The sequence below is a fragment of the Orbicella franksi genome, chromosome 3 (assembly GCF_964199315.1).
Source record: "Orbicella franksi chromosome 3, jaOrbFran1.1, whole genome shotgun sequence".
Taxonomy (NCBI): Eukaryota; Metazoa; Cnidaria; class Anthozoa; order Scleractinia; family Merulinidae; genus Orbicella; species Orbicella franksi.
Genome location: NC_138147.1, coordinates 7,252,903 through 7,279,759, shown reverse-complemented (window position 1 = coordinate 7,279,759; position 26,857 = coordinate 7,252,903). Strand labels below are relative to the sequence as shown.

Genomic DNA, 26,857 nt, shown 5'->3' with positions numbered 1-26,857 from the left:
GAGAGTTTGGCAAGAGTAGTTATGCATATGGTTTATTATTATATAGCTAGCTACGTGAGCGGGCAAGGTGAATCAAATCCTGCGCTGTGATTTGCTACCCGAGCGGGCAAGATGGAGCTATCTTGCCCGCTCGGGAGTACCCGCCGTGTCCCGCAAGAAAAATTTCCTCGAAAGCCATATAATAAATCCTTTATTGACCAAGCTTGTTCGGTCAAGATGGCTGGATATTGGCCTCGTTCTTTTTTTGCGAGTAAGAGTTTTATGGACCTCGACTCAGTCTCGGTCCATAAACACGCAAAAAAAAAGAACTTGGCCAATATCCAGCCATCTTGACCTCACACTTGGTCAATAACCCATATTTATTACTTCTTAGTTCAGCGTTTCCAACTGAGTAACTATTATTTCTAAGCAGACAATATGAAACGGGAATCTAATACTATGGAATACTAACTGATTAAAATTCATATTTATAATACTATCTAAAACTGACTGCTTGCTAGCGTTCTTTAGGGTCAGACTGAAATCAGAGTTTCATATCAATGCACCTGTGAAAACCTTTCTTGTAGCTTTATAGAGGGACCACCCCACCCAAGTTTACGTGTCCTACGTCCCCAGAGAAACGATATAAGGCCAGGTCAACATACAGAAGTAGTGTTAACAACGATCTTCAAGTTAATTACTTGAGATTCATAAGCAGAATTTTTTAACTCGGCGCCGGCCATTTACATGTTCATGGTGACGTTTGTTTTGAGTGCAGTTGGCCCTGGTAGGTTTTGTTTGCTGTAGTTTACCAATTTACTTGCACCCTCCCTGCTGTTGAAATCTGTACAAAGTGGGGAGTAGTGAAGGTTGCGGTTTAAATTACGTCACAGCTCATTAACAGCGTTAATTGAGTGCCGTCGACTCGCATGATCTTTGTCATTCCTCTTGGGTATTTAAAAATTCGTTGCGATCTTAATCTGTCTTCGAGAGTGAAGAAGTTTAAAGGTAGGTAACATGTTTCCTGCATTCCTATACACTTCTGCGAATCAGTTGCGTGGATCTACGTGCAGCCATTGCGTAATCAACGAGCCTCGACGATGGCTAGCACGTACGTTAATACATCGCTATTACATGTACATTAGTTCCAAGATCTCGGAGACACTGCATGAAAGTGTGCTCATAAATGATGGCAAATCGGTCGCAATGAAATTTGTCCCTCAGTGATCTGTCTTGTTAAGCATGCTGATAGAATCAGCGATGCCTGGCTCTTAAACAAATGGACAGGAAACAAAGCATAGATTATAATGCACGTCAGAGCGACTCTTCGGTTGAAATCATCTCTTCGTATAAATCGAAAGGGCAATAAGTACATTATTTATAGCACCATAAAGCCTGATCACAGGAAACATTCTGCAAATTTGTACCCCATGACAAGTATTACGCTAAATTTCGGGGCAACACCATTACAAACAACATTTGCTATTATGCACGATTTGTTTGTTTTTGGCATCGGCAAGGTAAAAAAATGTCACGCTGACTCGCTGTTTTGAGTCACGCAATATTTCAAACTTTCGAACGCAAAACGCAGGCGTAGTTATTGAGCGAATACAATCAGTCAGATATATCTACCAATACCCAGGGTACCATCGGCATGTAATATAACCTTGTTTGTCTTCTTCGTCTTCGTCTTCTTCAAACCTTCCTTGGTCATGATCGTCTTCAAACCGGCGCGTTTATTCAGCGTGGTTTAGCCCTGCGCATGCAGCCCTAGCCTTCTCTTTCCTGTTTGAAAACTTTGAATACAATGTGAAACACAAAAGGCTCAGAATGTAACGAAGGTAGGTTTATATCATTGGCCTGTTAAATGATTTTCACAGTGTATATCAACAGCGCTGCAATGTAACAATTTCGCGCACACGGAGCGACTATGGCTGTCAGAAGTCGCCCGCTATCACCAGTGGCCACATGTTTTGCATGGCCTGTTTTGCCGCTTTGGCAGGCTGTTTTTGGCCGTTGGCGGTACGGTAGCGAATAATCTCTGAGTAGAATTCGAGCAAATGAAGCAAAACGGTATATAAATTAATTACAACCAGGTAATTGCGTTCGCTGTTATGATTATTATACCCAAGAATGAAGCGAATCGTGTTGTAACGAAACGACCCACAACCGATTACCTACGACCCGATATCGAGGTTACAAATAGAATTAATCAGCGGCATTGCACACAAAATAAACACACATGAAAATGAACCTTTGGCTTATAAGGGTGATCGAGGAGTAAGAATAAGAATTTCAAAGCCGAGCACTGTAGGATCGAATAGGCCGTCAAAATAATTGAGCAGAATATGCAAGCTTGCTGCCCGTCGGTAGTAGAAGGCAAGCACGTTTAATATACAAAAGAGAAAATGGTGAGCATACAGTCAAATTCTGAAATACACTGTTTTTTTTATAAGAATAATGTTTTTGCGGCCCAGGCTGAATATTCTTATTTTTCTGCCGATATTAGGCTGAGAATATTCTTGTGAATATTCTTAGATTATAGCATAGGACATATGTGATCTGTTTCATTGCCTTTGATGGCGTTGTGCAGGCAACAAAGCCTGACATGACACAAAGAATTTCTTCCAGAAAATGCCATTAGCATCGAACACTGATACGGCTAGTGCCGTTTTTGTAATTTCTTGGTTAGTTTTGCTGTTCAGGACCGTTTAGAGAAAGGATCAATTTTGCACGGTTTAGTTAAAAACATATAATCGTTTTACATTTGCAAATTTTCGACAACAAAAAAGATCAATTCTTTTCAAAATCTCAGCCTCGGGTTTATTCTTAAAATATTCTTAAAATTTCGCAAATTTGAGCCTTGATATTATGATTAAATGTATTCTTATAGAAAAACATAAGAGTGTATCGTTTAGATTGTTCAATTTATGTTAACCTTTTACATAATTGATTTCTTGCAGATGAGTAGTGACCAGAATGGTGAACTGAAGAGTGAGAAACCGGAAGAAACCCCATTACACGTCGATACTGACATGGTGGACGCTGGAGAAGAAGACCTTCGGTATGGCTGGGGAAACATCAGGCCAAAGTGTTTACAATTTCTTAACAGCCCCAAGTGTTTTGTGACTGCATTGGCGTTTTTCTCTTTTATTCAAGGTAACCAGCAGCACTGACATAGCTTATCACTAGTGCAGTTTATTACCACAATCGAACCTCACTACAGGCCACCTTGGAGATAGAGCGGCCATTGATGGGAGGTTAAAATAAGAGTAATTTTCTCAGTAGAGAAGTGGCCAGCTGAGTAGCGGTTGTGGTTAGGTGGCCGTTATTAGAGGTTCGGCTGTACTCATACAGCTGTCAGCTGTCAGGCCCTCGACCAATGAGTCATTGAGTAAAACGTTAAGTTGGCTTACGGCAGCGGTTCATCCGCTAGACAACGGATCGTGTGCTTTAGGGCCCAGTCGTTGCGTACGTGGCGGACCATTTTGATGACACGCAAAATAACAATTTTTCGTATTTTTCATATGTAAACAGAACACCACCTCCATAGCACTGCCCCCAACATGCATTTTTTGTAAAAATCAACAAGCTTGGTCTCTCATACTTCCATGAGTTTGCGACGGATTCTTTTGAAACCTCGCATATTTACTCAATTCGGCTCGAGCGGTGAGGCTGATGTTTTGTTTGGTCCATTCTTGGTCAACCCCCTATACTCTCACAGTGCCTCTCTCCAACTAACAGTGAAATTTGTAATGATCAAATCGGGCTTAGAGAGAGAGAGAGAGAGGGCCAATAGAGAGGGGCTTAGGACCCAATCTCCTTTCCAACCCGCTCCGCTGAACCTGGCGAACAGCGCTGGGTATTATTTTTTGTCGTGACGAGAACATCCTAGCCTGTCACGCTTCATGTGAGGCAGGTTTGCAGACGGTGTAGCGTGACAGTTCTGCATTCCTTCGTTACATCTTTGCTCCTGCATTCTCTTTATAGGTATGACTGTGAATGGATTCACCAATCTCTACCTCTTAACATTAGAGAAGAGATTTCAGCTTACAAGTACTGACGTAGGATTCGTTGCAGCGTCCAATGACGTAGCAGGAATACTGTTGACTGCGCTTGTTAGCTTTTATGGAACATACGGAAACAAAATAAAATGGCTTGGTTACGGCTCGGTTGTAACAGGTAAAGGAAAAAAGCTACTTCAGTTTAGCAACAAAATGTTATCCGTAGCTTTCGTTTACATAGCGGATACGGAAAGTGGAAATTGATTACATTAATGAATTCCGCGCCAAATATTAAAATACGCTACGGGTCTTGTTCCAACGTCATGTTGCGTATGTGCAGATTAGATAACAGGTTTTGTAGAGGCGAGATAGAAAAGTTTCGAGTTCAAATGGAAAGGCAGAAACGTACTATCAAATGCAAGCGCAATTCTATCCTTTCGTGAGAGAAGTCTTACCATTTGACCAGAAATTTTCAATCTAATAAAGTAACTCTACCGAGATCTACGTCGTGCTCTGATTGGCTGTTTCTCGGTTGGGAATTTTCGCGCGCAAGTAACAACCAATCAAAGACACTGAACGGACCTCTGTATCGTTACGTCATCAATATGCAAATTTTCCCAGTCGAATCCGGCTCAAACGTCTTGGGGAAGTAATTGAGGTCTCGAAAAAAAGGCCGTCTTTTTCCTTTGGTTAAAAGATTAGAAGTAGCCGATATAATGGCCCGGACGCACTTGGCGAATTTTTGTTTATTTTGCAAAAATATTTGTCATTAGTTCCGCTCTACAAGTGCTCACGGTGTTTTTCTTCCTACCAAAATTTGTCAAGCCGTACCAAACTTCAAAGGCGCCGTCGTCCCGCCTTGAAGCACGACAAATTTTTGTCAAACGTCAAAACTGTCAGAGTTTTCAATTTGCAGGCGTTAATCTGACTGAAAACGTCAATCAAGTAAATTTGATCTCGCTTTGCGATTACCAAATTCAAAATTTGGTGGAGACAAAATTTGCCAAACAAATCTTGTCAACCTAGAGCGCGCAGTACCTAAGTTTCAGTTTAGATACAAACGATTTTGTTGGGAAAGAGACAATGTCGTTGTTTTCAAGCTAGGGTCAAATTTAACCCAGATTGATTCTTCTTTCCAAAACGTTTATGCCATGCGCTTTTCTGTCATTGTATTGATACCTTTTTGCAGTGGTTAGTGATTTTTAGTGGTTACTGTTAATATAATGGCTTAAATTATCCTCCTCTTCCTGCCTACTCGAGAGAGAGAGGTCTACATATTGGCAGTAAGCGACCGGAGAAAGTTCCTGAGAGTCGCGCGACTGTCGTTACTTAGCTGTGCTTAATGGTTTAAGCAAGCGATTGATATCAAAACTAAACTACGGAGGTGTGCTACCACTACATGTGTTATTTTCATCGTAGGTCTAGGATGTTTATTATTCGTCCTCCCTCAAGGACTGGTCGGGCGATACCAGCCTCTTTTGACCTCAAACGGTTTAACCGATGGCCAAGTTTGTCGGCTCGGCGTCAATGGCACCTCGGAGTTCTGCTTTGCTGACTATGGCGGCCAATGGTATTATATCCTCATTTTCTTCATGGCCCAGTTACTCATGGGTGCCGGGACAACACCGCTTTACACCCTTGGGCCCGCGTACATTGATGAAAATGTGCACCCAAAGTCGTCACCAGTATATCTTGCTGTATTTTTCTCCCTGACTTTGCTGGGGCCTGGGCTGGGGTTTATATCTGGCGGTTCGCTGTTGAATATATACATTGACGTCACACAGGTAAATATGCATAGTTATTTTTGTATTCCAAGCTATAGAATGCAGTGGTTCACCGGGTTCTTCTGCCAAAATTAACATGCCAACTGTTTTAAATAACTACAACGCGGAATATGTCGTCTTTTGCGCTGGAGAAATCTGAGCCTCACATTTCTTTTCATTAATTTTGCCACCTTCGTGTTCTCAACGGTATGCAGCCCGGAGTCCAGCGAGAGCTAATGGGGTTGACCGTTAATCGTAAGACGGGCCAAAAACTTAGCCGTTAGGTGTAGAAATTGGGAAATTTTAATTTGTAGCTGCAAAAATATTTCTGTCTTGCCTTGGTATCTTGTCGCTTGTAAGCTATATTATTCTGCAATTCTTGAAATAACATTTTTTTCCACCCGAAAAGGGTCCCAAGACGCTAAATATGGTTTACAGTTATCAAAATAAATTTTTAGCTTTTTTGAACAATAACAGTTAATTTTTAACTTTTTTAAACAACGTTAAGTAATTTCTAAGATTTTCTGTTAACCGTATAAGGAAAAAACATTAATCTTTAGCCATAAAAAAGCCAAAATATTAACCGTTAGCCGTAAAAGCCAACACCCCATTGAGATCCTCCTAGTATATAGGATCGGTGTCCAGAACGAGAACTCTCAAAGGCGAGAATCCGTTGTGATTTTACACCGCCACTAAGACAAGGCTCGATTACCAGCCGCTGTACGGGAAAGGAGCCCGCGCTACTCCCCCCAAGGGTAATGTTGACCGGACTCGAACCTAGCTTTTAAGACCCACAACCTCGCACCCTCCTTTACCCAGCCCCATTTGATGTTGTAGTCGCATGTGTCACCTTTCAGCCCGAAGGAGTTAATCTTAGTCCCGAGGATCCTCGATGGATAGGTGCGTGGTGGCTGGGGTACCTGGCTGGGGGCTCTATTCTTCTCATCATCTCAGGCCTTATTCTTGGATTTCCCAGAGAGTTGCTAGGGGCCAAAAGCATCCGCGAACAAGCTCTCAAAGAAGGACACATTCCACAGAAGGACGAAAGGATTCAAGGAAAGCTGAAAGATATTTTGCCAGCGACACTCCAGTTGATAAAAACGCCCGTTTTCATTTTCAACACCTTGGCAGTCACATCCGGATCATTGTTTGGAGCCGGTATAGCAGCCTTCATTGCAAAAATTCTTCAGCTCAAGTATGGACTAAGCTCTTTCCTTGCAGGAGTTGTCATCGGAGTGGTACTTGTTCCAGGAACTGTAGGTAAGCTTATCATCTTGTTAAACGATATGTTGTAGTGGTCTCAGAGGCATAAAATCATTCCAAATTAAGTTCGGTACGATGAATTCTCAAATTCATTAATTATTTATGTGCTGATGACCCAATCAGCTTGCATCAATTGGGTCAGCTGCATGTATTTTGATACCCAATGAACATACCGATCAAGACACATTTGATTAGTTCAAAAACTGATCAGGACACTGATCAAGAAACTTGAATTTCAATCAGTCTTAATACTAAATACAGTATATTTGCCGCTTCAATCATTACTTAATATGAAGCCCTTCTCGAACGCCATCCTTCATCTCGGCATCTAAGCAACGTCGGAACAGGACAAACCTTCGAAAAACAACACACCAAATTCAATAGACCCTTTTACAGTTGTCTGCTCAGTGACCTGGCCTTTGGATGGCAGCGAGGCTAGAGTTGACCTTGTTTTGATACAGACCTCACTGCTTTTGTTGTGTAAAACAAGTTGTTCTGATGCTAACTAGGTGTATTTACATGACAAAAGCAGTGAGGTCTGTATCAAAACAAGGTCAACTCCAGCCTCGCTGCCATCCAAAGGCCAGGTCACTGAGCAGACAACTGTAAAATGGTCTATTCCCATAACAGTGCATTTTAAAATTCTGAACAATGCGGTCTAAAAGTTGTCAATTACCTTTTGTCACTAGCGTCCAGAGGATTCAAAGCTTCGGATCCATTTTTCTCCTCCAAACAACGCTAGAGGGCACAAATGATACCATAAACAGTCTTGGGAGGGTATCTTCCACCGGACTTTTTAGCTACCTCCATCACGAATTTTGACAACCAACAGTTCAGCGACAGTGTCCATTCCGGCAATATCTGCGCTCAGAGCGGTAACCTTGTGTAAATCGTATTCGTTGAAGAGACCACCACAATCTAATACCGGAACTTTAACCTCTCTTAACACTGCCATTCGGCAAAAATGCTCACAGCCCACTTGTTTTTATACTTAGTTGAAGCTGGAACGGCGTCATTCACCAGAACATTTTCTTGAGAAGGTGTTTTAGGAACGCGAAATCGTTCTGATCCGGACTCGAACCTCCATCACGCGGCGTAATGTTAATCTACCAAAAAACCCGCCCGCATCGCCGCATATTAAATATTCATTTCATTTACTACGAATAAGAAACAAACAATAGCCTATTGAGCACGCCTTCTAATTACCTATTCTTTGGAAATAATTCTACTAAATTTTCACACCAGTTTGAGAAACCAGCTCAAAAACTCGTGCTTCGTTTTTCATCAGGGGTTCCAAACACCTCGAAACAATAAAAGCATCCGTTTCTCGGTGTTTGGAACCCCTGATGAAAACTCGCACTCGTTTTTAACCTATTACTTGAAGACGCACTTATTTTCTGCATTTCATTCCAAATTATCAAGAGAGTTTATGTTTTGGTTAGTGAATTAAACTCCCCCAGGTTAAGATGCTAATTGGAATTCCTTGCAAGCTACTCTCTTCCAATCTCCCAATTTCTCCTCCCCCTAGAAATTTTGTCAGTTCACTCTAACTATTCGGTGATAGCTACTTATACTTCTGGGTGGCAAGTTGCAGCTGTGAGAGTTAGTCTCCGTAGCAAGTGTTTGTAGGAGTGAGTGAATAAGCAAAGCCTGGTCGCGTGAAAATATTGGAGCGAGAGCAAACACTGTTCAATAATTTGCCGTACCCCAATTTCGCGGGGCCAGAATGCGGAAAAAGCCCGCCGTTTGTACAGGAACTCTTGCTACGCAGACTACATGAGGGTCAAGTGTCTTGTCAACAAACACGATACGGCAAGGATCCCAATCAGGGCTCGAACCTAGCCTCTTAAACTGAAGGACAATACATTAAGCATTGACTACCGCGCTCCCCTACTATTGGTTTTGTGCTGAAGGTGAAAAAGTGGTGAATTGAAACTATTTTTCAAACTGTGTCACCTCCCTGACAATCACTTTTCTCGTCCTAGGTGGTGTGGTTCTGGGCGGATATCTTGTGCGGCGATTTGACTTGAAGAGATCTTTGAGAATGGCGGCCAGATTCTGCGTCATCGCTTCAGTTTTCACTGTTGCAGGATCCAGTGCATGGTTCATTCCCGGATGTGGAGTTCCGGATCTAGCAGGAGTAATAGCTCCTTACAGTGGCAGGTGAGAGAAAGACGCTGTTAACTGGATCTGACTCGTCCTCAGTCGTAGTTTATAGTTTATAGTTTATGTTATATTTGAAATATTTGTTTATTTATTTACAGTGTCCCCAATTAGCACACTAGTGCTAAATACATCGACACTTAAATAAAGTGATTATTACTATTATTAGGCTGATTTAGCAAGAGAACGGGAACGTCACTTGACGACGGCGCGCACAGTACAAATACCCAAATATGGTCAAATTCCGCGCGCCCTGCAGTCGTCATCTGACCATATTTGGATATTTGTACTGCGCGCGCCGTCGTCAAGTGACGTTCCCGTTCTCTTGCTAAATCAGCCTATTATTACAACTTCATACCGTGCGCGGAACGGGGCGAGGTGGGAGCGCAGAGTGAGTTTTGACAGAAAAGGTAGCCCTTTCATATACCTTTCATTCGGTGAAAAAAGAGACCCCTTTCACATACGTACTTAAAAACATTGCATCTCTTTTCTAAACCCTTGAAATTAAGTTACTGATGTATGTAAAGCTTAATAAATTAGATGATACAGCCGTAAGGTGCGTCTGTTCAAAATAAATTTAATTTAAGTTCCCTTTGAATACCTAAAATAACAGATTTCCCTACCTTATACCTCAACTTGTGAAATACCTACCCTTCCATATACCTGAAGCCTGAAAAAGGTAACCCCCAACCCCCCCCCCCCCCCCCGCGGGCCACATCATTGCCTTATGCTTAGGTTTCACAGGCAGTTTGCAGTGTTTGTCTAGACTCGTTTGGTTACGCTTAGCTTGTGCATTCTTCGCGAGCGTCCTCTTCTCAAAGAAAGATAAAAACATGGATGGGAATCATTACATTAAAGCTCATTAATTTACCAAGTGAGGCATTTTGTTTTTAGTTCTCTTCAAGACTCTGGGGTGAATATGCCATGTAATCTGAACTGTAGCTGCTCGCTGGCCAGCATTAGCCCCGTATGTGGAGAAGATAACTTGGCTTATTTTTCTCCCTGCCATGCTGGATGCAAGAATGTGCTGAATGAAGAGGTATTGAAGGACGGTGGTGCCAATGTCTAACTACTACGAATTATCTTTTATTCACAGAATACTGATATATTTGTCCTGCTATGAGTTCATGCCTTCCGGCTTTTCTCACTTTTATAGGGTGTACTAGCATTTTAGCATGTTAACAAATCGAAATTGACTTCCCTGAGGTTTGGTGTGATTCAGTTGGACCGTTGCATCTTTTATTCTGCTTCCGTAGCATGCAAAGAAAAATGTATTGTGTGGAGCGACGTTTGTAACGTTTGGAAATCAATGAGATTCTGGAAAGGAGTAATTAAGTGCATTAAAGCAGACCAAATTCAAGAAGACAAATTAAAGTCTCATAGAAGATTTTAAAATTAGAAAGCGAGGCGTCCCATCTACGCGAAGTTCATGGGAAAAAGTGAACAACAGCGATGTCCTTGTTCCTGCCTTTTTCCTCAACCCTGCGGCCTTAACTTCACAAGGTCTTTCTCTGCGTCGTGTTTGGGTTGAAATAGTCGGTTTAACAACAAAGCAGCTTTGAATTTAAGTTTCCATTCTTTACCAGAAATTCACAAACTGTAGCTGCATCTACCCACAAGGCAATTCAAGCGAAGGCTCAGCTGTGAAAGGCTTCTGCGAGACGCAGTCTGGGTGCAAGACATACATCGCTTTTACACTTCTTATCGTGATGGTGCTGTTCTCTGTTTTTATCACTGCGATAGCAAACAAAACGGTAGTGCTCAGGTAAGTCATATGGTTTTAAATTTATTGAGATCCATATTCAAATTGCTACACTCTCTTTGCTTCAACCGTTTTATTGATTAAAATGGTGCATTTGAAAGAAGGGCGATTTAGCAAGTTGGACGCTAAAACGAGAGATCTGAATTCCAGTCCTGACCGGGTGCACTGTGCTTTCTTACTCCAACTCCAGTTATATATAGATCGTGTGCAATTGATGTCAACACCGCCATTTTGGATGACCATTAAGAAAATGATTGTAATTTGCTTTATTGCTCCTGTCATCCAACATGGCCGCCAAGATCTTTGTCATTTGAGTCTCTCGATCGGGAATAATTACAAACCACCTTAAGCCTCGTATTGGATGGTTATATATGTAATTTATGGCCTCACAGTATGTTCAGAGAACTCAGTTTATTTCAGTTAATAACGGTAGACTGACTAAATTAGTTAACGTTCGTTGCTTTATCTTTAAAGAATTTCAACGCGAGGTAAATTTGTGCGCACCTAGGAATTTTCAGCTGCAACATCATTTTCCAAAAAAAAAAAAACCCAATGTTTTATTAAAAGCGCAAAAATCCCTTCCAGTAATAAGCACACCCTTCAGTCACACTCGACCCGTCTCCCTTCAAACAACGAGCTAAGCAAAACATTCTTTTCTGTAAATATGAGCCCAGTATAGGAATTTCACGGTTAAGCTTTCAGACCAGACATTTTGTCAATCATCCCATCATGAGTAAATCATTTATTGATTTGATTTTAGATGTGTACCGTTTAACCAGAGGGCATATGCTCTCGGATTTCAATTCATAATCCAACGCTGCCTTGGTTTCTTGCCGGGCCCAATCCTTTTTGGTCGCATTTTCGATGTGGCGTGCCGTCTATGGGGAGAGAACTGCGGCAAGAAAGGCAACTGTCAGTTTTACGACATGAAAAAACTTACTGATAGCCTTGGATATACGGGCTTCTGCTTTACAGGTTAGTTTAATTTCTTTTAGTTGTTTGACCCCAATCCTCTCCCTCCTCTCGCACCCTCCACCCATAGTCTCTTGCACGTGGTATGCATTAATCAAGAGAGAATAAAGGGTAAGAGAGTTGTCCCTCATATCATAGTTAATAGAGGGAAATAGTTACGAAGCCCGGCAAACATCAAAGGAGCAAACAAAAATGCCAAGATTTATGTTGGAGGGTCCATGACCGTGCACAATTTTTAGTTTTGTTTTGCGTTCATACACTATGCATGAGTTACCTAACCAAAGCGTTTCTATTGGTTAGTTCCTAGCCTGCGAACGCAGACGTATTTCGGGCTGTAAGTGACAGCCGGAAATACGTCTGTGTTCGCAGGCTAGTTAGTTCCTCGGTCAGGAGTAAACAACTATTGTGTTTTTGTGCACGGTCAAGGCCAAAAAAAGAGATCAGAAACATACAACAGAGAATTTTGTCGAGTTCATAACCATTCCCCTCTATCAACTATGCTCATATAGACCTCATTTCCAAGGTAATCCCTCTAAAGTTATTTTTAGATCACTCCCGGTTACGGAAATCCCGGAAGGGTCTAGAAATAGCCAATTATCTGACGTGAATTTTGCTCGTGGGGGCAGCTCAAATGGTGTTACACATATTCTCCTGAAAGAAACATCTACGCAACGAGCGTGGTAATTAACATTATCATCATCATTCTTTATTTAAAACACGAAATCGTAATATAAAAATTAAATGCACTTCCTAGGAGTCCTGTAACAGGAATACATTAATTACGTTAACTAACGAACTATTTAATAAGCGTAGAGTGAAAAGCCATATGATAAAACTTTCTTTAACTTATAGTGTACTAAAAAGGAATGTATGTAAAGAATGTAAATAAGACGGTATGTCAGCTCGGACATGGCACGCACGGAGGCGAGACCTCTCATGTTTCTTTTTCTCTCTTTTCTAGGGGTATCTTTTATTTTCTATTTCTTGTGTTTCTGGTTTTGTAAGGCAACCATCCAAGAAGAAGAAATACAAAGCAAAAAACGTTCCACAAATGTGGAACTTGATGACGACAACGATAATTTAATGTTTGAGTCGACTATGTAGCCTGTAAAACAAACAATTTTTTAAGAGAAGTTGAAAGCGTACGTACATTTCACGTCACATTGACGTCACATTCACGTAGCTAGCATTACAACAGGAGTGTGTTACTGGGCATACAGCTGGTAGCTTGGTGTCATCAAGGCACATTTACCGTTTTTGTTGTTGGATTATTACAATAGTAATGTATATTGCATATTGTTTTTGAGGTCCGTAGTAGGTAGGTAGTAGTTTCAATCAGCAAAAGTGAGCTGAACATTAAAGGAGCTCAGTCACCGTACGGTATATTTTGGCAACGTACAAAATTATACCTTTACACCTTAATTAGTTTATTAAGATAGCAAAACACCAAAGATATACCCATAAACCAAAAAGGATGGTTAAGGATGGAGAAAGTCAAAACGGATTGCAAACCACAAACTTATTAAATTTAAGTTAAATTCCTCAAGATGCACAAACCGTGAAAAGACCCCCTTTAAGGCCGGTTTCTATTAGCGTATAAGCATGCATAAGCATAAGCACCCTGCACTCAGACGCAGAAATGTTTCTTAAGGCGCTAATTATCATCATATTGTGTGTGTATGTCGTCTATGTTTACGCTTATGCGCTAGAAAAAAGAAAAAAAAACAGCCTTCATGGCTGAGTTGAATTCTTAGTGTAGCTTATTGACCTTTTCAAGTTGGTCGCTTTCAAAGGCCTCCTCAATTTCATTATATCCCTTCAAATCAAAATCTGCGTCAGACCAGTGGCTGGGCTCGCTCAGCCGGAGCTTATCCCAGTCTCGATAGCATGAGCTTGTTTGGGATCTGGAGTATTTCTTCGCCCCCTGGATAGGATGCTAGTCCGTCGCAGCTAGGGTTATGCAGTTACAACTGTACACCCCAGCATTAAATTCGCTGGTACCCATTTACACGCCTGGCTGGAGAGAGGCACTGTGAGAGTAATTAAAAGTGTCTTTCCCAAGAACACAACACAATGTTCCAGGCCATTTCCCGACCCGATTGATCCAGAGTTCCAGTTCTCACCATTAGGCCATCGTGATACATATAACCTGGCTATCAAGGATTTTTTTTCGCGGCGCAGGTTACTAAAGAAACAACAAAAGCTGAATTAGCAGTTAGGCCAATACTAACATAAGGTGGACAGTTCAGACCAGTTTTAATTTGTAAATTGCATAGCCAAGGAATGTTTGATATTTTCACAATAGTACATTTTATCATTTCGAAGAGGCCACAGGCACGCTGAAGAGAGCACTCGCAATGCTGTAAAAAAGAAGCAATTAACTGCTGTTTACCTGCTGTCATCCTAAAAGACGTCAAGAAGTTAGACATGGTCGTACATGAACACCACTCTGAAACAGTCATTGCCTGGTTTCTGCTACTGTGACGAACAAGATAGATAGATAAATAGATAGATACCTTATTTATTCCGCTCGAGCTAAGAACAAGCTTAGGGCCCGTTAACACCGTATATCGAAGAAATTTGGAAACGGAGGTTCCCCTCTGAAAACGCATTAAATGTTTTTCGCCCACACCACGCCTGAGAAATTTGAAAACGCAACAATCACCGGTCAATTTTGATTTGTGTTTCAGTTTAACTCGGGAAGAGAGGTCGCATGATTATCGTCACGGTAACGTAATCGTTTTCGAAATGTTTTCCGTTCACACTGACTTATAAAATATAAAGCCGGGGTTTCCCAGTTCCTCCGGTTTGAAGAGTGTTTTCGAAAAGCTCCGTTCTCGTGACGGATTCCCTAGTTAGTGTGGACGGTAGGCCTAACCGAAGAAATAAAGCTGCGTTTAGTCATGTTTGAGTTTGTCAAAATCTTTAAGTTTCTCTTACAAATTCGACGCAACCTTACCCAGTTTTTGAACTGGCATATGCAAATGTCATGCCTGGGTTTCCCACGAAAAAAGGTGGGTTAATAAAGTATTTATTTAACAAATAAAAAAACCTAGGCCGTGTTTTACACTGTGATAAAAAACGACGGACATTTGAGAACACGAGGGAAATGTAGAAAACACGAGCCGCCGGCGAGTGTTTTCTACATTTCTCGAGTGCTCTCAAATGCCCGGAGTGTTTTATCACAGTGTAATACATACACGGCTTCGGCTTCTTCTTTTGCTTTATGATATAGAGGTAATGTGGCGAAAAACAATAAAACACGCTTTATCCATGTTTTATACTCTGATAAAACATAGGTTTTTGACCAATCAGGGCGCGCGCGGGGTCCTATCTACATGTATATAGTATATAATTAATGCAATTTCGCAGTATATTAATTTATTAATATTAATAATTGCATAATTTATTAATATTAATAAGTTCATTTAGTGTAATTGCGCGCGCCAAACATCGACATTTATAATCCATCAAATATTTTCGCTTGCGCGTGATTGGTCTAAACGCGTCACGTGCCTGAATATTCCCCAGCTATAACCGGGAAATATCCAATCCGTCCTAGGTTATGTTCTGGTGAATATTCTACGGTAACCTAACCTGTGTTACCAACCATGCATTTATCAAGTTGCTCAGTCGGCGTTACCCGAAGTGGTGTGATAACTGTGGCTTCTTAACTCCTCTTTATCCCTCACATACTGGCCGGTAACGGGAATCCTACGATCCATTTGAGCCAAATTTTTATACCCGCGTTGGGTTGGCGTTTCTAAAACAGCATTCTTCGGCGTGGGACTTTGACCGCTTGCCAGGCGCGTGGCAGCGTTGATGTATCTTCCGCGTGCGAGTCTCGTGGAATCAGCTAGCGCCTCTGCCACGCCACTATACGCCCCTTCCGTGAGGAAGTAAACTGCGAGCTCGTTCCAAAACCAGCCGCATGATTATTTTTGTTGTGGTATACTAGCGTTTGGGTTGCCTTATTCATGCAATTGACACTGATTTAACCTGTTTATAAATAAATCCTTCGAGTCATGAAAGTGCTTATTAACTAGGCGGGTGTTTCCATAGCTTTTCAAACAAACAAACAAAAAAAAGAAAAAAAAAAAAAAACAGAAAATGAAAATAGTTATCACGACTGAATCCGTACTCCAATCACGTCTCCTTCGCTGCCGCTTGGCTGGAAATCACACAAAGCTCTGCGTCCCCACGCAGCTGTCTCTAATCGACAGACATGCCATAGTAAGTCTAATATTTGCCCTTACAACTGAAGCTTGTACATTTCTTTGCTTTTCGATTTTACATGTGATACTCAAAAACTAATGATTTAACAGCAGTGTTTTGGTGTCATCATGACGCCATTGTCAAGTTAAGTAATCAAAATTCCACGGTGTGAGACATTTTCTTGATAGCCTCAAGTTTTAGTAAATGTGGCTTGATGTTCAATGCCAATCATGGTTTGAAAAGCTGTTCTATTGTAACTTGCATTAGGAAGTGGTGTTTATCATGTTTTGTGATGTTTATTCCACTACCTGTCCATCTTAAAATTATATTTGACTTCTTTCAATTCATGCTGGTAATTGAGAAGTGAAATGCCACTTTGTGGGATACAACATCATAATTAGCATGTGCCCAGCATGGAAGTGCTTGCTTATGACGCCAAACAGCACGTTATTTATACACAGGTTTTAGTTCCAAAGTAGAATACATTTTAAAGTACAGGGACAGCGGGAAGCAGAAGGGATACACTCTAGCCAACAGACTCCAAACACCACCAGCCTAAAAAAGGCTCAACAAAGAGTATTTCAAACTTTTTCTCAACAATAATGGTGAATTTTATCTCCTTGCACACCTATTTAAGTTACTGCTCAGTAGTAATTATTTTTTGCTTTTCTATCATATTAACTTAATCTTAACAGTTGAGTCGTTCGGCTGTGTTAAACTTGACATTACAACTCGGTGCCACTGTTTGAGTTCACTCATTTTAGTTTCAAAAATTCTAGAAGTTCCTCGCTTTCGACTGCTTCCTCAAATTCTGCATATCCCTAAAAAGTGAAAAAAAAAAAAAAAAAAAAAAAAGACAAAGGACAAATTTATGTAGCATGTTTGGATTCTCATACAATCAGTTAAGTGCAAAGTTCAATCTTAAGCTTCCAATTTACATTACATGTAGGAGTCGCAATTTCAATAACAGTTTGAAAGAACTAATTGTACAGGTATTGCTATGAAAAGAGACCAACTTGTCCAAATGAAAGATGACAGAGTTGGATGTGTACACCAATCGGATACAATTGGCACTGCCTGAGATAAGCTACAACTATGGCTAGTAAGACCAATGGGGACAGAAAATCTGCAAAAATGAAGGGGGCAGCCCTAATTGCTTCAACTGGCAATATTTCAATTTAAATGTACATTTTAGTATTTGGGCTCACGCACGCATAAGGTCACACGTAAACGCAGCAGTCCATTAGGCCAACACCAAAACTAAATGTATGTGAAATAGCCTCAAATAAAAGCCTTTTCAACAGATGTCTGGAATCAATAAGTAAAACTGTTTGTACGTGGCAATAATTGTGCACAGAATATTAATTAATATGGACTGGCTTTCAGGCTAATGACTGTGAATCAGTACTACGAAAACAAGATATCTGAAGCAAAAAATGTTATTAAGTTGTAGGTCAATGTGAAACTCACCCCAAGATGAGTGTTGCCTTTTATCAACTGAGGTGGCAAACCTTTGGGATCACCCATTACTTCTCTCATTTTTTGCTTTGCCTCGTCGTTACCAGCAATGTCTACTTTGTCGTAATCAACTCTCTTGCTGTCCAGGATCATCTCTATCTTCTGCTGCTGCTTTTTTAACTGAAAAGAAGACCAATAATATATTGTTAATAATCATTAACTGCTGTTATTGATTATAAGGGGTGGCAAATAGTCTTCTGGAACCATGGTTCCTGCAATTTCATGGGTCTCACAGTCTCATTTTTTATTTTATACATGTACATCTCATAGTCTTGATTTTCTCATAAAGCTGCTTGGTGTCTCAATATTTTGCAAGTCTCAAAGTCCTTTTTTGTTTTTACAAATGGCATTAAATGTCTTAGAGTCAGCATGTCTCACGCTCACATTTGAAACACTGTCTTTACAGTCTTCTGTCTCGTGAATTTAAAGAGTCAAAATGTCTCAGGATCGCAAAGAAAAATGCCAATCTTGCCCTGTCAAAACGTATTGCATTAATACCATTTACCATCACTGTTATTGATATTAAGTAAATCATTTAAATCCAAAATTAAAGTATCCGTGTTTTGTTTAGGTAATCTTGATCATCCAAATAGGTTTGGATAAAATATACTAAGTACTCATTTAGTCTTTCTAGTTCTTCCCCTTGTTTACTTTAGTTAATTAAAATTTATTTTCTGTACATTAAATTCTTGATATTCACCGTGAAAAGACCTTTTTAGGGATGCTAAAAGAATGTATAATTTACATGTATATATGTTTGCAGGGTTCTACATAAGTTTTCATGTTTGGGTGTCGACAAGGAATTTGAATGGGTGAATTGAATCCCACTCCTCTCACCAAATCATTATAAATTTTCTATTCATTTGTCAGGCTATGTAGCTGACCTTGTTAGGTTTTTGACCTGAGGCCTCCCACTTATCTGGAACACTGTGTTTGTATGAGGTAGTCTACTAAAATTTGACTGAATGCTACAGAATACAAAATTTAAAACACACAAAAAAGTGGAAGAAAGGGAGTAGGGTTTGTACATACTAGCAAATTTTTGATTTTCCCAAATTTAGCTTTTTTACCGCGGCAAAAAACTGGTCAGAGAGATTTCCCTGAAATTAGCTCTGACTAAAGTAAAGTATTTACTAGTTGTACCTATCGGTAAGTGCCAACGAGTGAATTGAGTTAGTAAACAGGAGTCGATTGAATTTTGTAATATTTATTTGGGATACTTCTAGTATAACAGGTGTTCAAATCAATTTCTTTTCGTTAATGTTTCAAATTAGTGCTGCAATTGAACACAACATTGTTTATTTTTCAACTCAGTGAGTAAACAAAATGCTAAGCACTTAATTTTTTTTGTATTTTCAAAAATCCTGCGTGCGGGACCTTGTTGGGCGATTATTTTGCCCACCATGCTGCTTTTTGAGGCCTAAACATCTTGGATTTGTTGTGATTGAATCGTACAATTGTTAAAGCTCAACAAGACCTGAGTTGCTTTCTGGAATGAATTCGAGTGTTGTTCATTTGATTCAGGGTAACGCTCAGGATTTGTTCGCCATACGTTCGACGAATTATTTTGGTAAGTAGTTCGTCTGACATTCTGCTTTTTGAAGGTGAATGTAACTTGGATATGTTGTGATTGAATCGCATAATTGGAAAACCTCATTCAGGTGTTTATTCAAGCGAAAGCGCTCTTTGAGAGTAAATTTCAGTCAACGTGTTGACAGCTCAAATTGAACCAACGAGTTCACTTTTGATGACCTCTGAGCAAAGTTCTTGAAATTAACAGAAACTTCAAACCAAACATATACCATTAATCACTTAAGAGGCACCCTCTGTAAATTTCAACTATGGCCATTTGGACCAGAAAAAATCAAATTCCTCAAACTTTTTCAGATGAATGGTCTAGATAAGTGACTCACAAAAATATAACTTTCAGTTCAATTCAATTCGTATTTTAGCGCTGGGGCCACCATCTTGGTTTTGCCCCTCTGAGAGGGCTTTCAGCGGCCATTTTAGGGCACATTTTTAACAGTTCGCCATACAAAGAAAATGATATAAATCCAGGTAAAAACCCTTTATTCAAGACAAGCAAATGTTTCTTGTTACATTGAGAGGCTGTTTTGGCAATTTGATCATCACCTGATTTTTTTTTTACAGAATTTTAAATTTCTTCTCTTTCGGACTACTCATGAAGCGCCATAAAAAAGGCGAAGTTTAAAGGAAAATATCGCCAAAAGTACATCACTTGAGATCCCAAAACTACCCTCCACTTAAAAAGCAATGTCTCACCAGTAAAAACATGCAATAAAATTTTGGGGCTGTTAAAACTGTAAAATGTAAAAAGAAGAAGTTTAAGCTGTGTTTTTGTCAACAAAGACCGCTGTCCTAATTAGCATAATAATGTGAAAATAACGATGCACAGAGAAAATAATGATGTATTCCACTTACCTTGTGACATGTTGACAACTGGATGTTCCACGATGCCTCATGTTATATTTCAAGTATGTTTCAGCCACATTTTCGGTGATTAGTGTACGAAATCACTCTCAGACATCACCACAGTTAAGCAGATTTCAGCTCTCCAAAGCCCGCTTCGTAACATCAATCAATATTATTCATCTTTCGTCTCACAAGCCGCCGTTTACAAGAAGTTTAACAATTTGCTGAGATCCTAACTGACCCAGAAGTCTGTTATCAGCCTTTAAAATCCTCCTCTTAATCGAGGATTGTCATCAAGAACTCGTTAGTTTAGTTCAGTTTTGATCTGTTGTGCACCCGCCATTATTCCGCAGATTGCGTTACATTTGACAAATGCACATTCCAACAGGTAGGGGTAGGGTGGGTAGGAAGTGAAAATGTAACTGTCATTAAAGCCATTTTACGCATTTCTGTGGCTAAACCAGTAACTGGCTTTCCCAGAATGATTTGAACATGAGCTTAGGGGAAATGTTAATGGGGTAGAGCATGTTTAGATCACATAAAACAGGACAAAAAATAATTGAGTAGGAAATTGTTGAGCTGGATTTAACAGGATACAAGATATTTAGGACAAAAATTAATAGGATAAGGGATACACCGACACCCCCCCCCCCCCCCCCCCCCCCACTATGGAGCCTCAACAATGGTCTGCTATTTAGGATAAAATAAAAGTATGTCAACTGCTATAAGCATTTATTCTGGACTCTTAGTACTTATATCTCGATGGAATATGAAAGTTTTGCATCAGATTTTAGGGGTTTTGAAGTTAGGTAACACGGCTCCTTGTTAGTAATTTTGAAGCCCACACTTGTTACACTGAACAGATAGATAAAGACGGGGCTGGAGAAATAAACAGAGAATTAAATTAAATGTGTCCCGAATTCTGTACTGTTTAACACCAATTTCTTACATTACAACCTTCATGTCTGCAAAGAGATCGAGGCACAACATTCCACACTATATTTGTAAACAACTATCCTAATCTCATTGACAGCCATTAGTTTTTGACGAGAATTCTCATTTATTACAAATAGAATACGGATAGAATTCCAATAAAAAGCCTCTTACTTGTTTTTTTTTTTGTTCAGCATTATACTTGTGCCTTTCGCTGCCCGAAATGCCATCAAATGCTGCGAAAGGCAACAGACTGACAAGTAGTGTGCAAGAAGTAGTGATAAGCGGCATTGTATTGAAACTCCTTTTTCTAAGCGGTTCCACTTTTGCCTCAGATAAGGAAATGCTGAGAAAGTACTGAAGAACAATTTACAGTATGGTTCATGTTGACTTGTTCCTGAAAGGGAAACCCTATTTGACAAGGCCAAAATATGATAGAGTGACAATCGTGGTGTTCACCCTGTCCTAGCAAATTCTACTCTTCCAGTCCCTGCTGAAGAAATTAAACCTAAAGGCTGGGCTCTGAAAGTGATGAAAAAGGCCACTCGTTTCAATGAAACACAAAAAACTACCTTGAAGAAAAGTTTTTCTCGGTTCAGGAGACGACCATAAAAGTTGAAGCAGTTACTGTAGTGGAAAAGATGAGGCGCTCAAAAGATGATGCCAGAATTAGGCGGTTCACCTGTGATGAGTTCCTGACTCCTTGCTACGTTTAATCCTTCCTCTTGAGAACGGCTTCAAAGCTCAGAAACAGACAGGAGAAAGTCCTCCAAGAAGACACAACAGCCGCTGAGAATCAAGCTGCAGATATTTTTGACAAGTGTCAGTTAACTCATCCAATTTCTTATGACTCATTCAACTTGTGTGCCTTAAACGCATCTATAATGTCTTTAAAAAGCTAAGAGTCAACATTAGTACTTCGCTTGATAGATGCGGGTATTTTAAAGCGCCCTGCATAGGGTTGAAAACTAGTCTTGTGCAGACATGCAGCTGTGCTCCATCACAGAACTGAACAACATTAGTGGCTGTGGGGTGCCTCAGGCTAATAACGAATGATGCCTACAAAATACAAACGTGTTTCCGCCAGATTAAGAAAACGTGGAAAAAGTAGATCTTAGCCAGGGTTACAAAGAAAACTGGGGGTAGTCATTAATTTTTCCGAAATAATTAGCTACTGCTGATGGTAGCATTTTTCTGAAAAAAGGTAAAGATATTTCTTAACAGATTCTCCTAAGGTTCACCTTTACATGCAGAAAACTAAACATATTAAAAAACATCTTTAAACTACGTGGTAAGTGGTAACATAAAAACCACTTTTGATATGTATTTAATAACAGAACGTCGCAACAGTGCTTTTTTTTTCAGTCGCACGCCTGGTCATTCTCCTCCCCAGAGCCCACGATCCTTCTGGCCTGCAGCAGGAATAGAGAGCTCTGGCCAGACCTGATTTTCTGAGCATGCGCAGAGTATTCGTTTTGTATTCTCAGCCAATCAGATTTGCCAGATTTGACGGGAAGTCCATGAATTGCTGACTTCCGCTGTTGGACCAGCCCAGAGCTCTTGATCCCTGCAGCAAGCCAGAAGGATTGTGGGCTCTGGGGATGAGAATGCACGCTTGGTAGGGTAGTTAATTACGTCACTAGTTTCAACCCAAGCGCGCGCCTGGCGTTTAAACCATACCTTGCATAATGCACAGACGGTGTGCCCACAAAAAAGAAGGCACCGTCCTTAACTGCCCTTCAGTAATTTTCTGAGCATTTTCTTTTCTGATGCAAGAGTGAAACGGCTTAAGAAAATGTAAGGAGTTTCAATAAAACGCCGCTTACCATTACTTCCTGTGCACTATTCGTCAGTCTGTTGTTTTTTGCAAAATTTGATGGCACTTCCGGCAGCGAAAGACACAACTGTCCCGCTTTATCTGATCTAAACATGCTCTACCCCATTAATTTTCCCCTAAATTTCTTGCATCCTATTAATTTTTCACCCAAATATCCAGTATCCTGAAAACCCCTAATAGGGCCTCACTGATGAACTGATAAAGCTGATCAAGATACACAGATCATAATCTTTTGACCTGATACAGTCTATCACTTTCTTTTTTTTCAATACACGACCCCCCCCCCCCCCCCCCCCCCGCCAACCTACCCTGCAAAAATAACCTAGAAAATGCCTGCAAGCAGAAGCTCATGTTCAAATCATTCTGGGAAAGCCAGTTACTGGTTTAGCCACAGAAATGCGTAAAATGGCTTTAATGTCGGTTACATTTTCACTTCCTACCCACCCTACCCCTACCTGTTGGAATGTGCATTTGTCAAATGTAACGCAATCTGTGGAATAATGGCGGGTGCGCAACAGATCAAAACAGAACTGAGCTAACGAGTTCTTGATGAGAATCCTCGAGTAAGAGGAGGATTTTAAAGGCTGATAACAGACTTCTGGGTCAGTTAGGATCTCAGCAAATTGTTAAACTTCTTGTAAACGGCGGCTTATGAGACGAAAGACAAATAATATTGATAGATGTTATGAAGCGGGCTTCGGAGAGTTGAAATCTGCTTAACTGTGGTGATGTCTGAGAGTGATTTCGTACACTAATCACCGAAAAAGTGACTGAAACATACTGGCAATATAACATGAGGCATTGTGGAACATCCAGTTGTCAACATGTCGCGAGGTAAGTGGAATACATCATTATTTTCTCTGTGCATCGTTATTTTCACGTTATTATGCTAATTAGGACGGTGGTCTTTGTTGACAAAAGCACAGCTTAAACTTCTTCTTCTAACATTTTACAGTTTTAACTGCCCCAAATTTTTATTGCATGCTTTTACAGGTGAGACATTGCTCTTTAAGTGGAGGGTAGTTTTGGGATCTCAAGTGATGTACTTTTGGCGATATTTTCCTTTAAACTTCGCCTTTTTTATGGCACTTCGTGAGTAGTCTGAAAGGGAAGAAATTTAAAATTCTGTAAAAAAATCAGGTGATGATCAAATTGCCAAAACAGCCTCTCAATGTAACAAGAAACATTTGCTTGTCTCAAATAAAGGGTTTTTACCTGGATTTAGATCATTTTCTTTGTATGGCAAATTGTTAGAAATGTGCCCTAAAATGGCCGCTGAAAGCCCTCTCAGAGGGGCAAAACCAAAATGGTGGCCCCAGCGCTAAAATACGAATCGAATTGAACTGAAAGTTATATTTTTGTGAGTCAATTATCTAGACCATTCATCTGAGAAAGTTTGAGGAATTTGATTTTTTCTAGTCCAAATGGCCATAGTTGAAATTCACAGTGGGCGCCTCTTAAAAACTCACCGTGACTCACCGAATTGATTGCAAATAATCCTTTAAAATCATGTTCAAATTAAACAAACAACATCGATAATCTTCGTCATGTTACATGCAAGCTTGTTTAACACTGTTCTCTGCTCAACACTTTTGTCTCCGTGAAAACGCGTTAAATCGAAGTTACATGCACCTCATTGATCCTTTACTAACTTTTTTCACATTCACCTTCAAAAAGCAGATGCTGTGTCTCTATGTCCGGCAGCTGGACAGGTTTTTCAAAGTAATCCCTGTCCGAATTCGGAAGGCTGTAGGCCGGTTGCCTTGGCACAGTGGTAATGGGTATCGCTTGTCATAGAGGTGACCCGGGTTTGATTCCTCTTGGGGTCGCCGGTCACAAAGTTCTTGTTATGTTGTTTTACTTTTTTAAAAGTCTCACTGCCAGACGCAGAGTATTTTGAAAAACCTGTCCGGCTGCCGGACATGTAGCCACAGCGAAAAGCAGAATGTCAGACAAACTACTTACCGAAATAATTTGTCGAAGAGCTGGCGAACAAATCCTTAGTGTTATTCTGAATCGAATAAACAACACTCGAATTCATTCCAAAAAACAACTCAGGTCTTGTTGAGCTTTAACAATTGTACGATTCAATCACAACAAATCCAAGATGTATACGCCTCAAAAAGCAGACTGGTAGGCAAAATAGTTCGGGGACGCAGGAGAGCTGACCAAATATTGAAGCCTCGTAACGTCACAAAGAAAAATAGTGTTCTGATTGGTTCGTATGATATATCGACAACTTCCGGCTACATCCAAATATGGCCAAAAAAATATCACTGACGGAACCGGATTATGCGAAAATCGAGCTGAAAGATCTGAGATTTTTTCTGCATAGCCATCAAACTACGCACGACTCTATATCCTGCCACCTCGACAGGCTCGCGTTTTCGCTCGCCTGTCTCATTAGCAATTACCAGTCTGCCCAACTTTGCTATTTGTTATCATGGAGTGGCCTGTTAGGGGTAGTTTACACCTGGGTTACAGTCTGCCTGGTTGGTCAATAGACTTGGAGTTGGTGGTGTAAGCACAAAAAATGCTAGTCCTGGTCAAGTGCTGTGACTAGACCTATGCCTACCAACAGGGTTCCTTACCAAGTAATTATATAATAACCATTTACAGACTCATCTGCACTATAAAAAATGATTTCCAGTCCGTACTGCACAGTCTCAGCACCTTAATGTTTATAAACATTATAAGTTCTCACTCAATGGAATGCAAATCAATGTTATTCGTTATGAACCACATCTTTGAGGCCTTTCAAATTCTTTTTCCAACAGCATCATTGATTTTTACAGCTGTGAAGTTTCATCAAGTGTTAAGAGAAAGAACGAAGCATAAAGCTTCAACTGCTTTGCATCCATAATGGGAGTTGTTTTGAAACTTTGAATTTACTTTATGTAAGTAGTTGCAAAATGTTTACATTTTGTGATGTCTTACACGACACAAATCAAAACACGCAAAACAACTCTCGAGAGTGCGCAGTACGGACTGGAAATCATCTTTAACAGTACTTGAATGATTGACTCCTAAAAGCTTATTCAAACTGTTTTCCTTCTCTTGGATTTTGTCCAAGTATGTAATGCATGTCCAACACATATAAAGAATAACGACAAGTTAAACATCGAGTAAAATTCCTGCATGCATAAATCATTTCCGCCCAATGATTCAGTCTTCCACACCTCTACATTATTTTTAACGCCCGAGTAATTCTCAGAACCCCCGAGGTCATATTCCTTATCACACAGACCAATTAACGTCACGTTACAAAACTCTTTCAAGCACTTATTGCAGAGATACGTGCACTTACAAGTCCACCACAAGTTCGCCCATTAAAATTCTTCATTAAAAATTCTGTTTTCCAATGAATTGTGATTTGCATGTGAGCTTAACTGTTGCGGAAACGAGCGCCACCATATTCCTTGCACTTTTCGACAAACGGAAAATTCCATGTTTTTATCATGTTACGCTAGAAATGCGCCTCGCAATTTGCAAAATACCTCGGCCTTGACTATTTTCTACAGCTAAGCCACCGAATAAACGCTATTTGCAGTTGGAAATATGCATTTTTTCCCTGAGCCCCAACAACACCCACCACTTTAGCGTCAAAAAAACATTTGACAGCCAAACTCACCTCTAGGTTGCTAGAGACGGAAGAATAATAATATACTATCCTCTCATCCATCGTGAAAAGCTTCAGTGGAATCTTTCTTCACCAAGTGCAATAATTTTTGACGAGGGACGTGTGTTTTCAACTTGCGAATGCAAAAATGGCAGTTCTTGTCTAGATGCCAATCAACTTTTTACGTCACGCAATGAATAATTCCGCCTGAGCAGGTAACAAATCCACCGACAATTTGTAATCCTTTGCCTACCAGCGATGATTGCTCGGCTAATCTCTTATCGACAGATCTTTTTATATGGGCCAATTTCTTCTCGCCTCAATGTTGATCGACGCCAAGACAGTCACACGAGAATGAAACCCGATATTCAGCGCCCAGTTTTCCTCGTCCGAGCA

General features: G+C 40.3%; 2 protein-coding genes across 4 annotated transcripts; one reads left to right on the top strand and one right to left on the bottom strand.

Moving 5' to 3' along the window:
* The first annotated feature begins 246 nt into the window (after nucleotides 1-246).
* On the top strand, nucleotides 247-13,026 carry LOC145480981 (solute carrier organic anion transporter family member 4A1-like). Of its 3 annotated transcripts, none has more exons than XM_081459333.1 (10): nucleotides 247-987; nucleotides 2,943-3,138; nucleotides 3,970-4,161; nucleotides 5,403-5,767; nucleotides 6,604-7,006; nucleotides 8,995-9,172; nucleotides 10,067-10,211; nucleotides 10,759-10,937; nucleotides 11,695-11,909; nucleotides 12,868-13,026. In XM_081459333.1, exons 2-10 carry the CDS (start codon nucleotides 2,943-2,945, stop codon nucleotides 13,008-13,010), a joined length of 2,016 nt encoding a protein of 671 aa, XP_081315459.1. In that variant the 5' UTR covers nucleotides 247-987; the 3' UTR covers nucleotides 13,011-13,026. The 3 variants fall into 3 exon arrangements, with proteins under 3 accessions (XP_081315459.1, XP_081315460.1, XP_081315458.1); XM_081459334.1 differs by lacking the exon at nucleotides 247-987 and adding an exon at nucleotides 1,430-1,820; XM_081459332.1 differs by lacking the exon at nucleotides 247-987 and adding an exon at nucleotides 1,430-2,390.
* A 92-nt stretch (nucleotides 13,027-13,118) lies between these two features.
* LOC145480996 (SH3 domain-binding glutamic acid-rich-like protein 3) lies at nucleotides 13,119-26,694 on the bottom strand. The gene is made up of 3 exons (XM_081459352.1): nucleotides 26,474-26,694; nucleotides 17,592-17,759; nucleotides 13,119-16,942 (listed from the first exon to the last, which is right to left on the bottom strand). Exons 1-3 carry the CDS (start codon nucleotides 26,522-26,524, stop codon nucleotides 16,877-16,879), a joined length of 285 nt encoding a protein of 94 aa, XP_081315478.1. The 5' UTR covers nucleotides 26,525-26,694; the 3' UTR covers nucleotides 13,119-16,876.
* Between the last annotated feature and the right edge of the window lie 163 nt (nucleotides 26,695-26,857).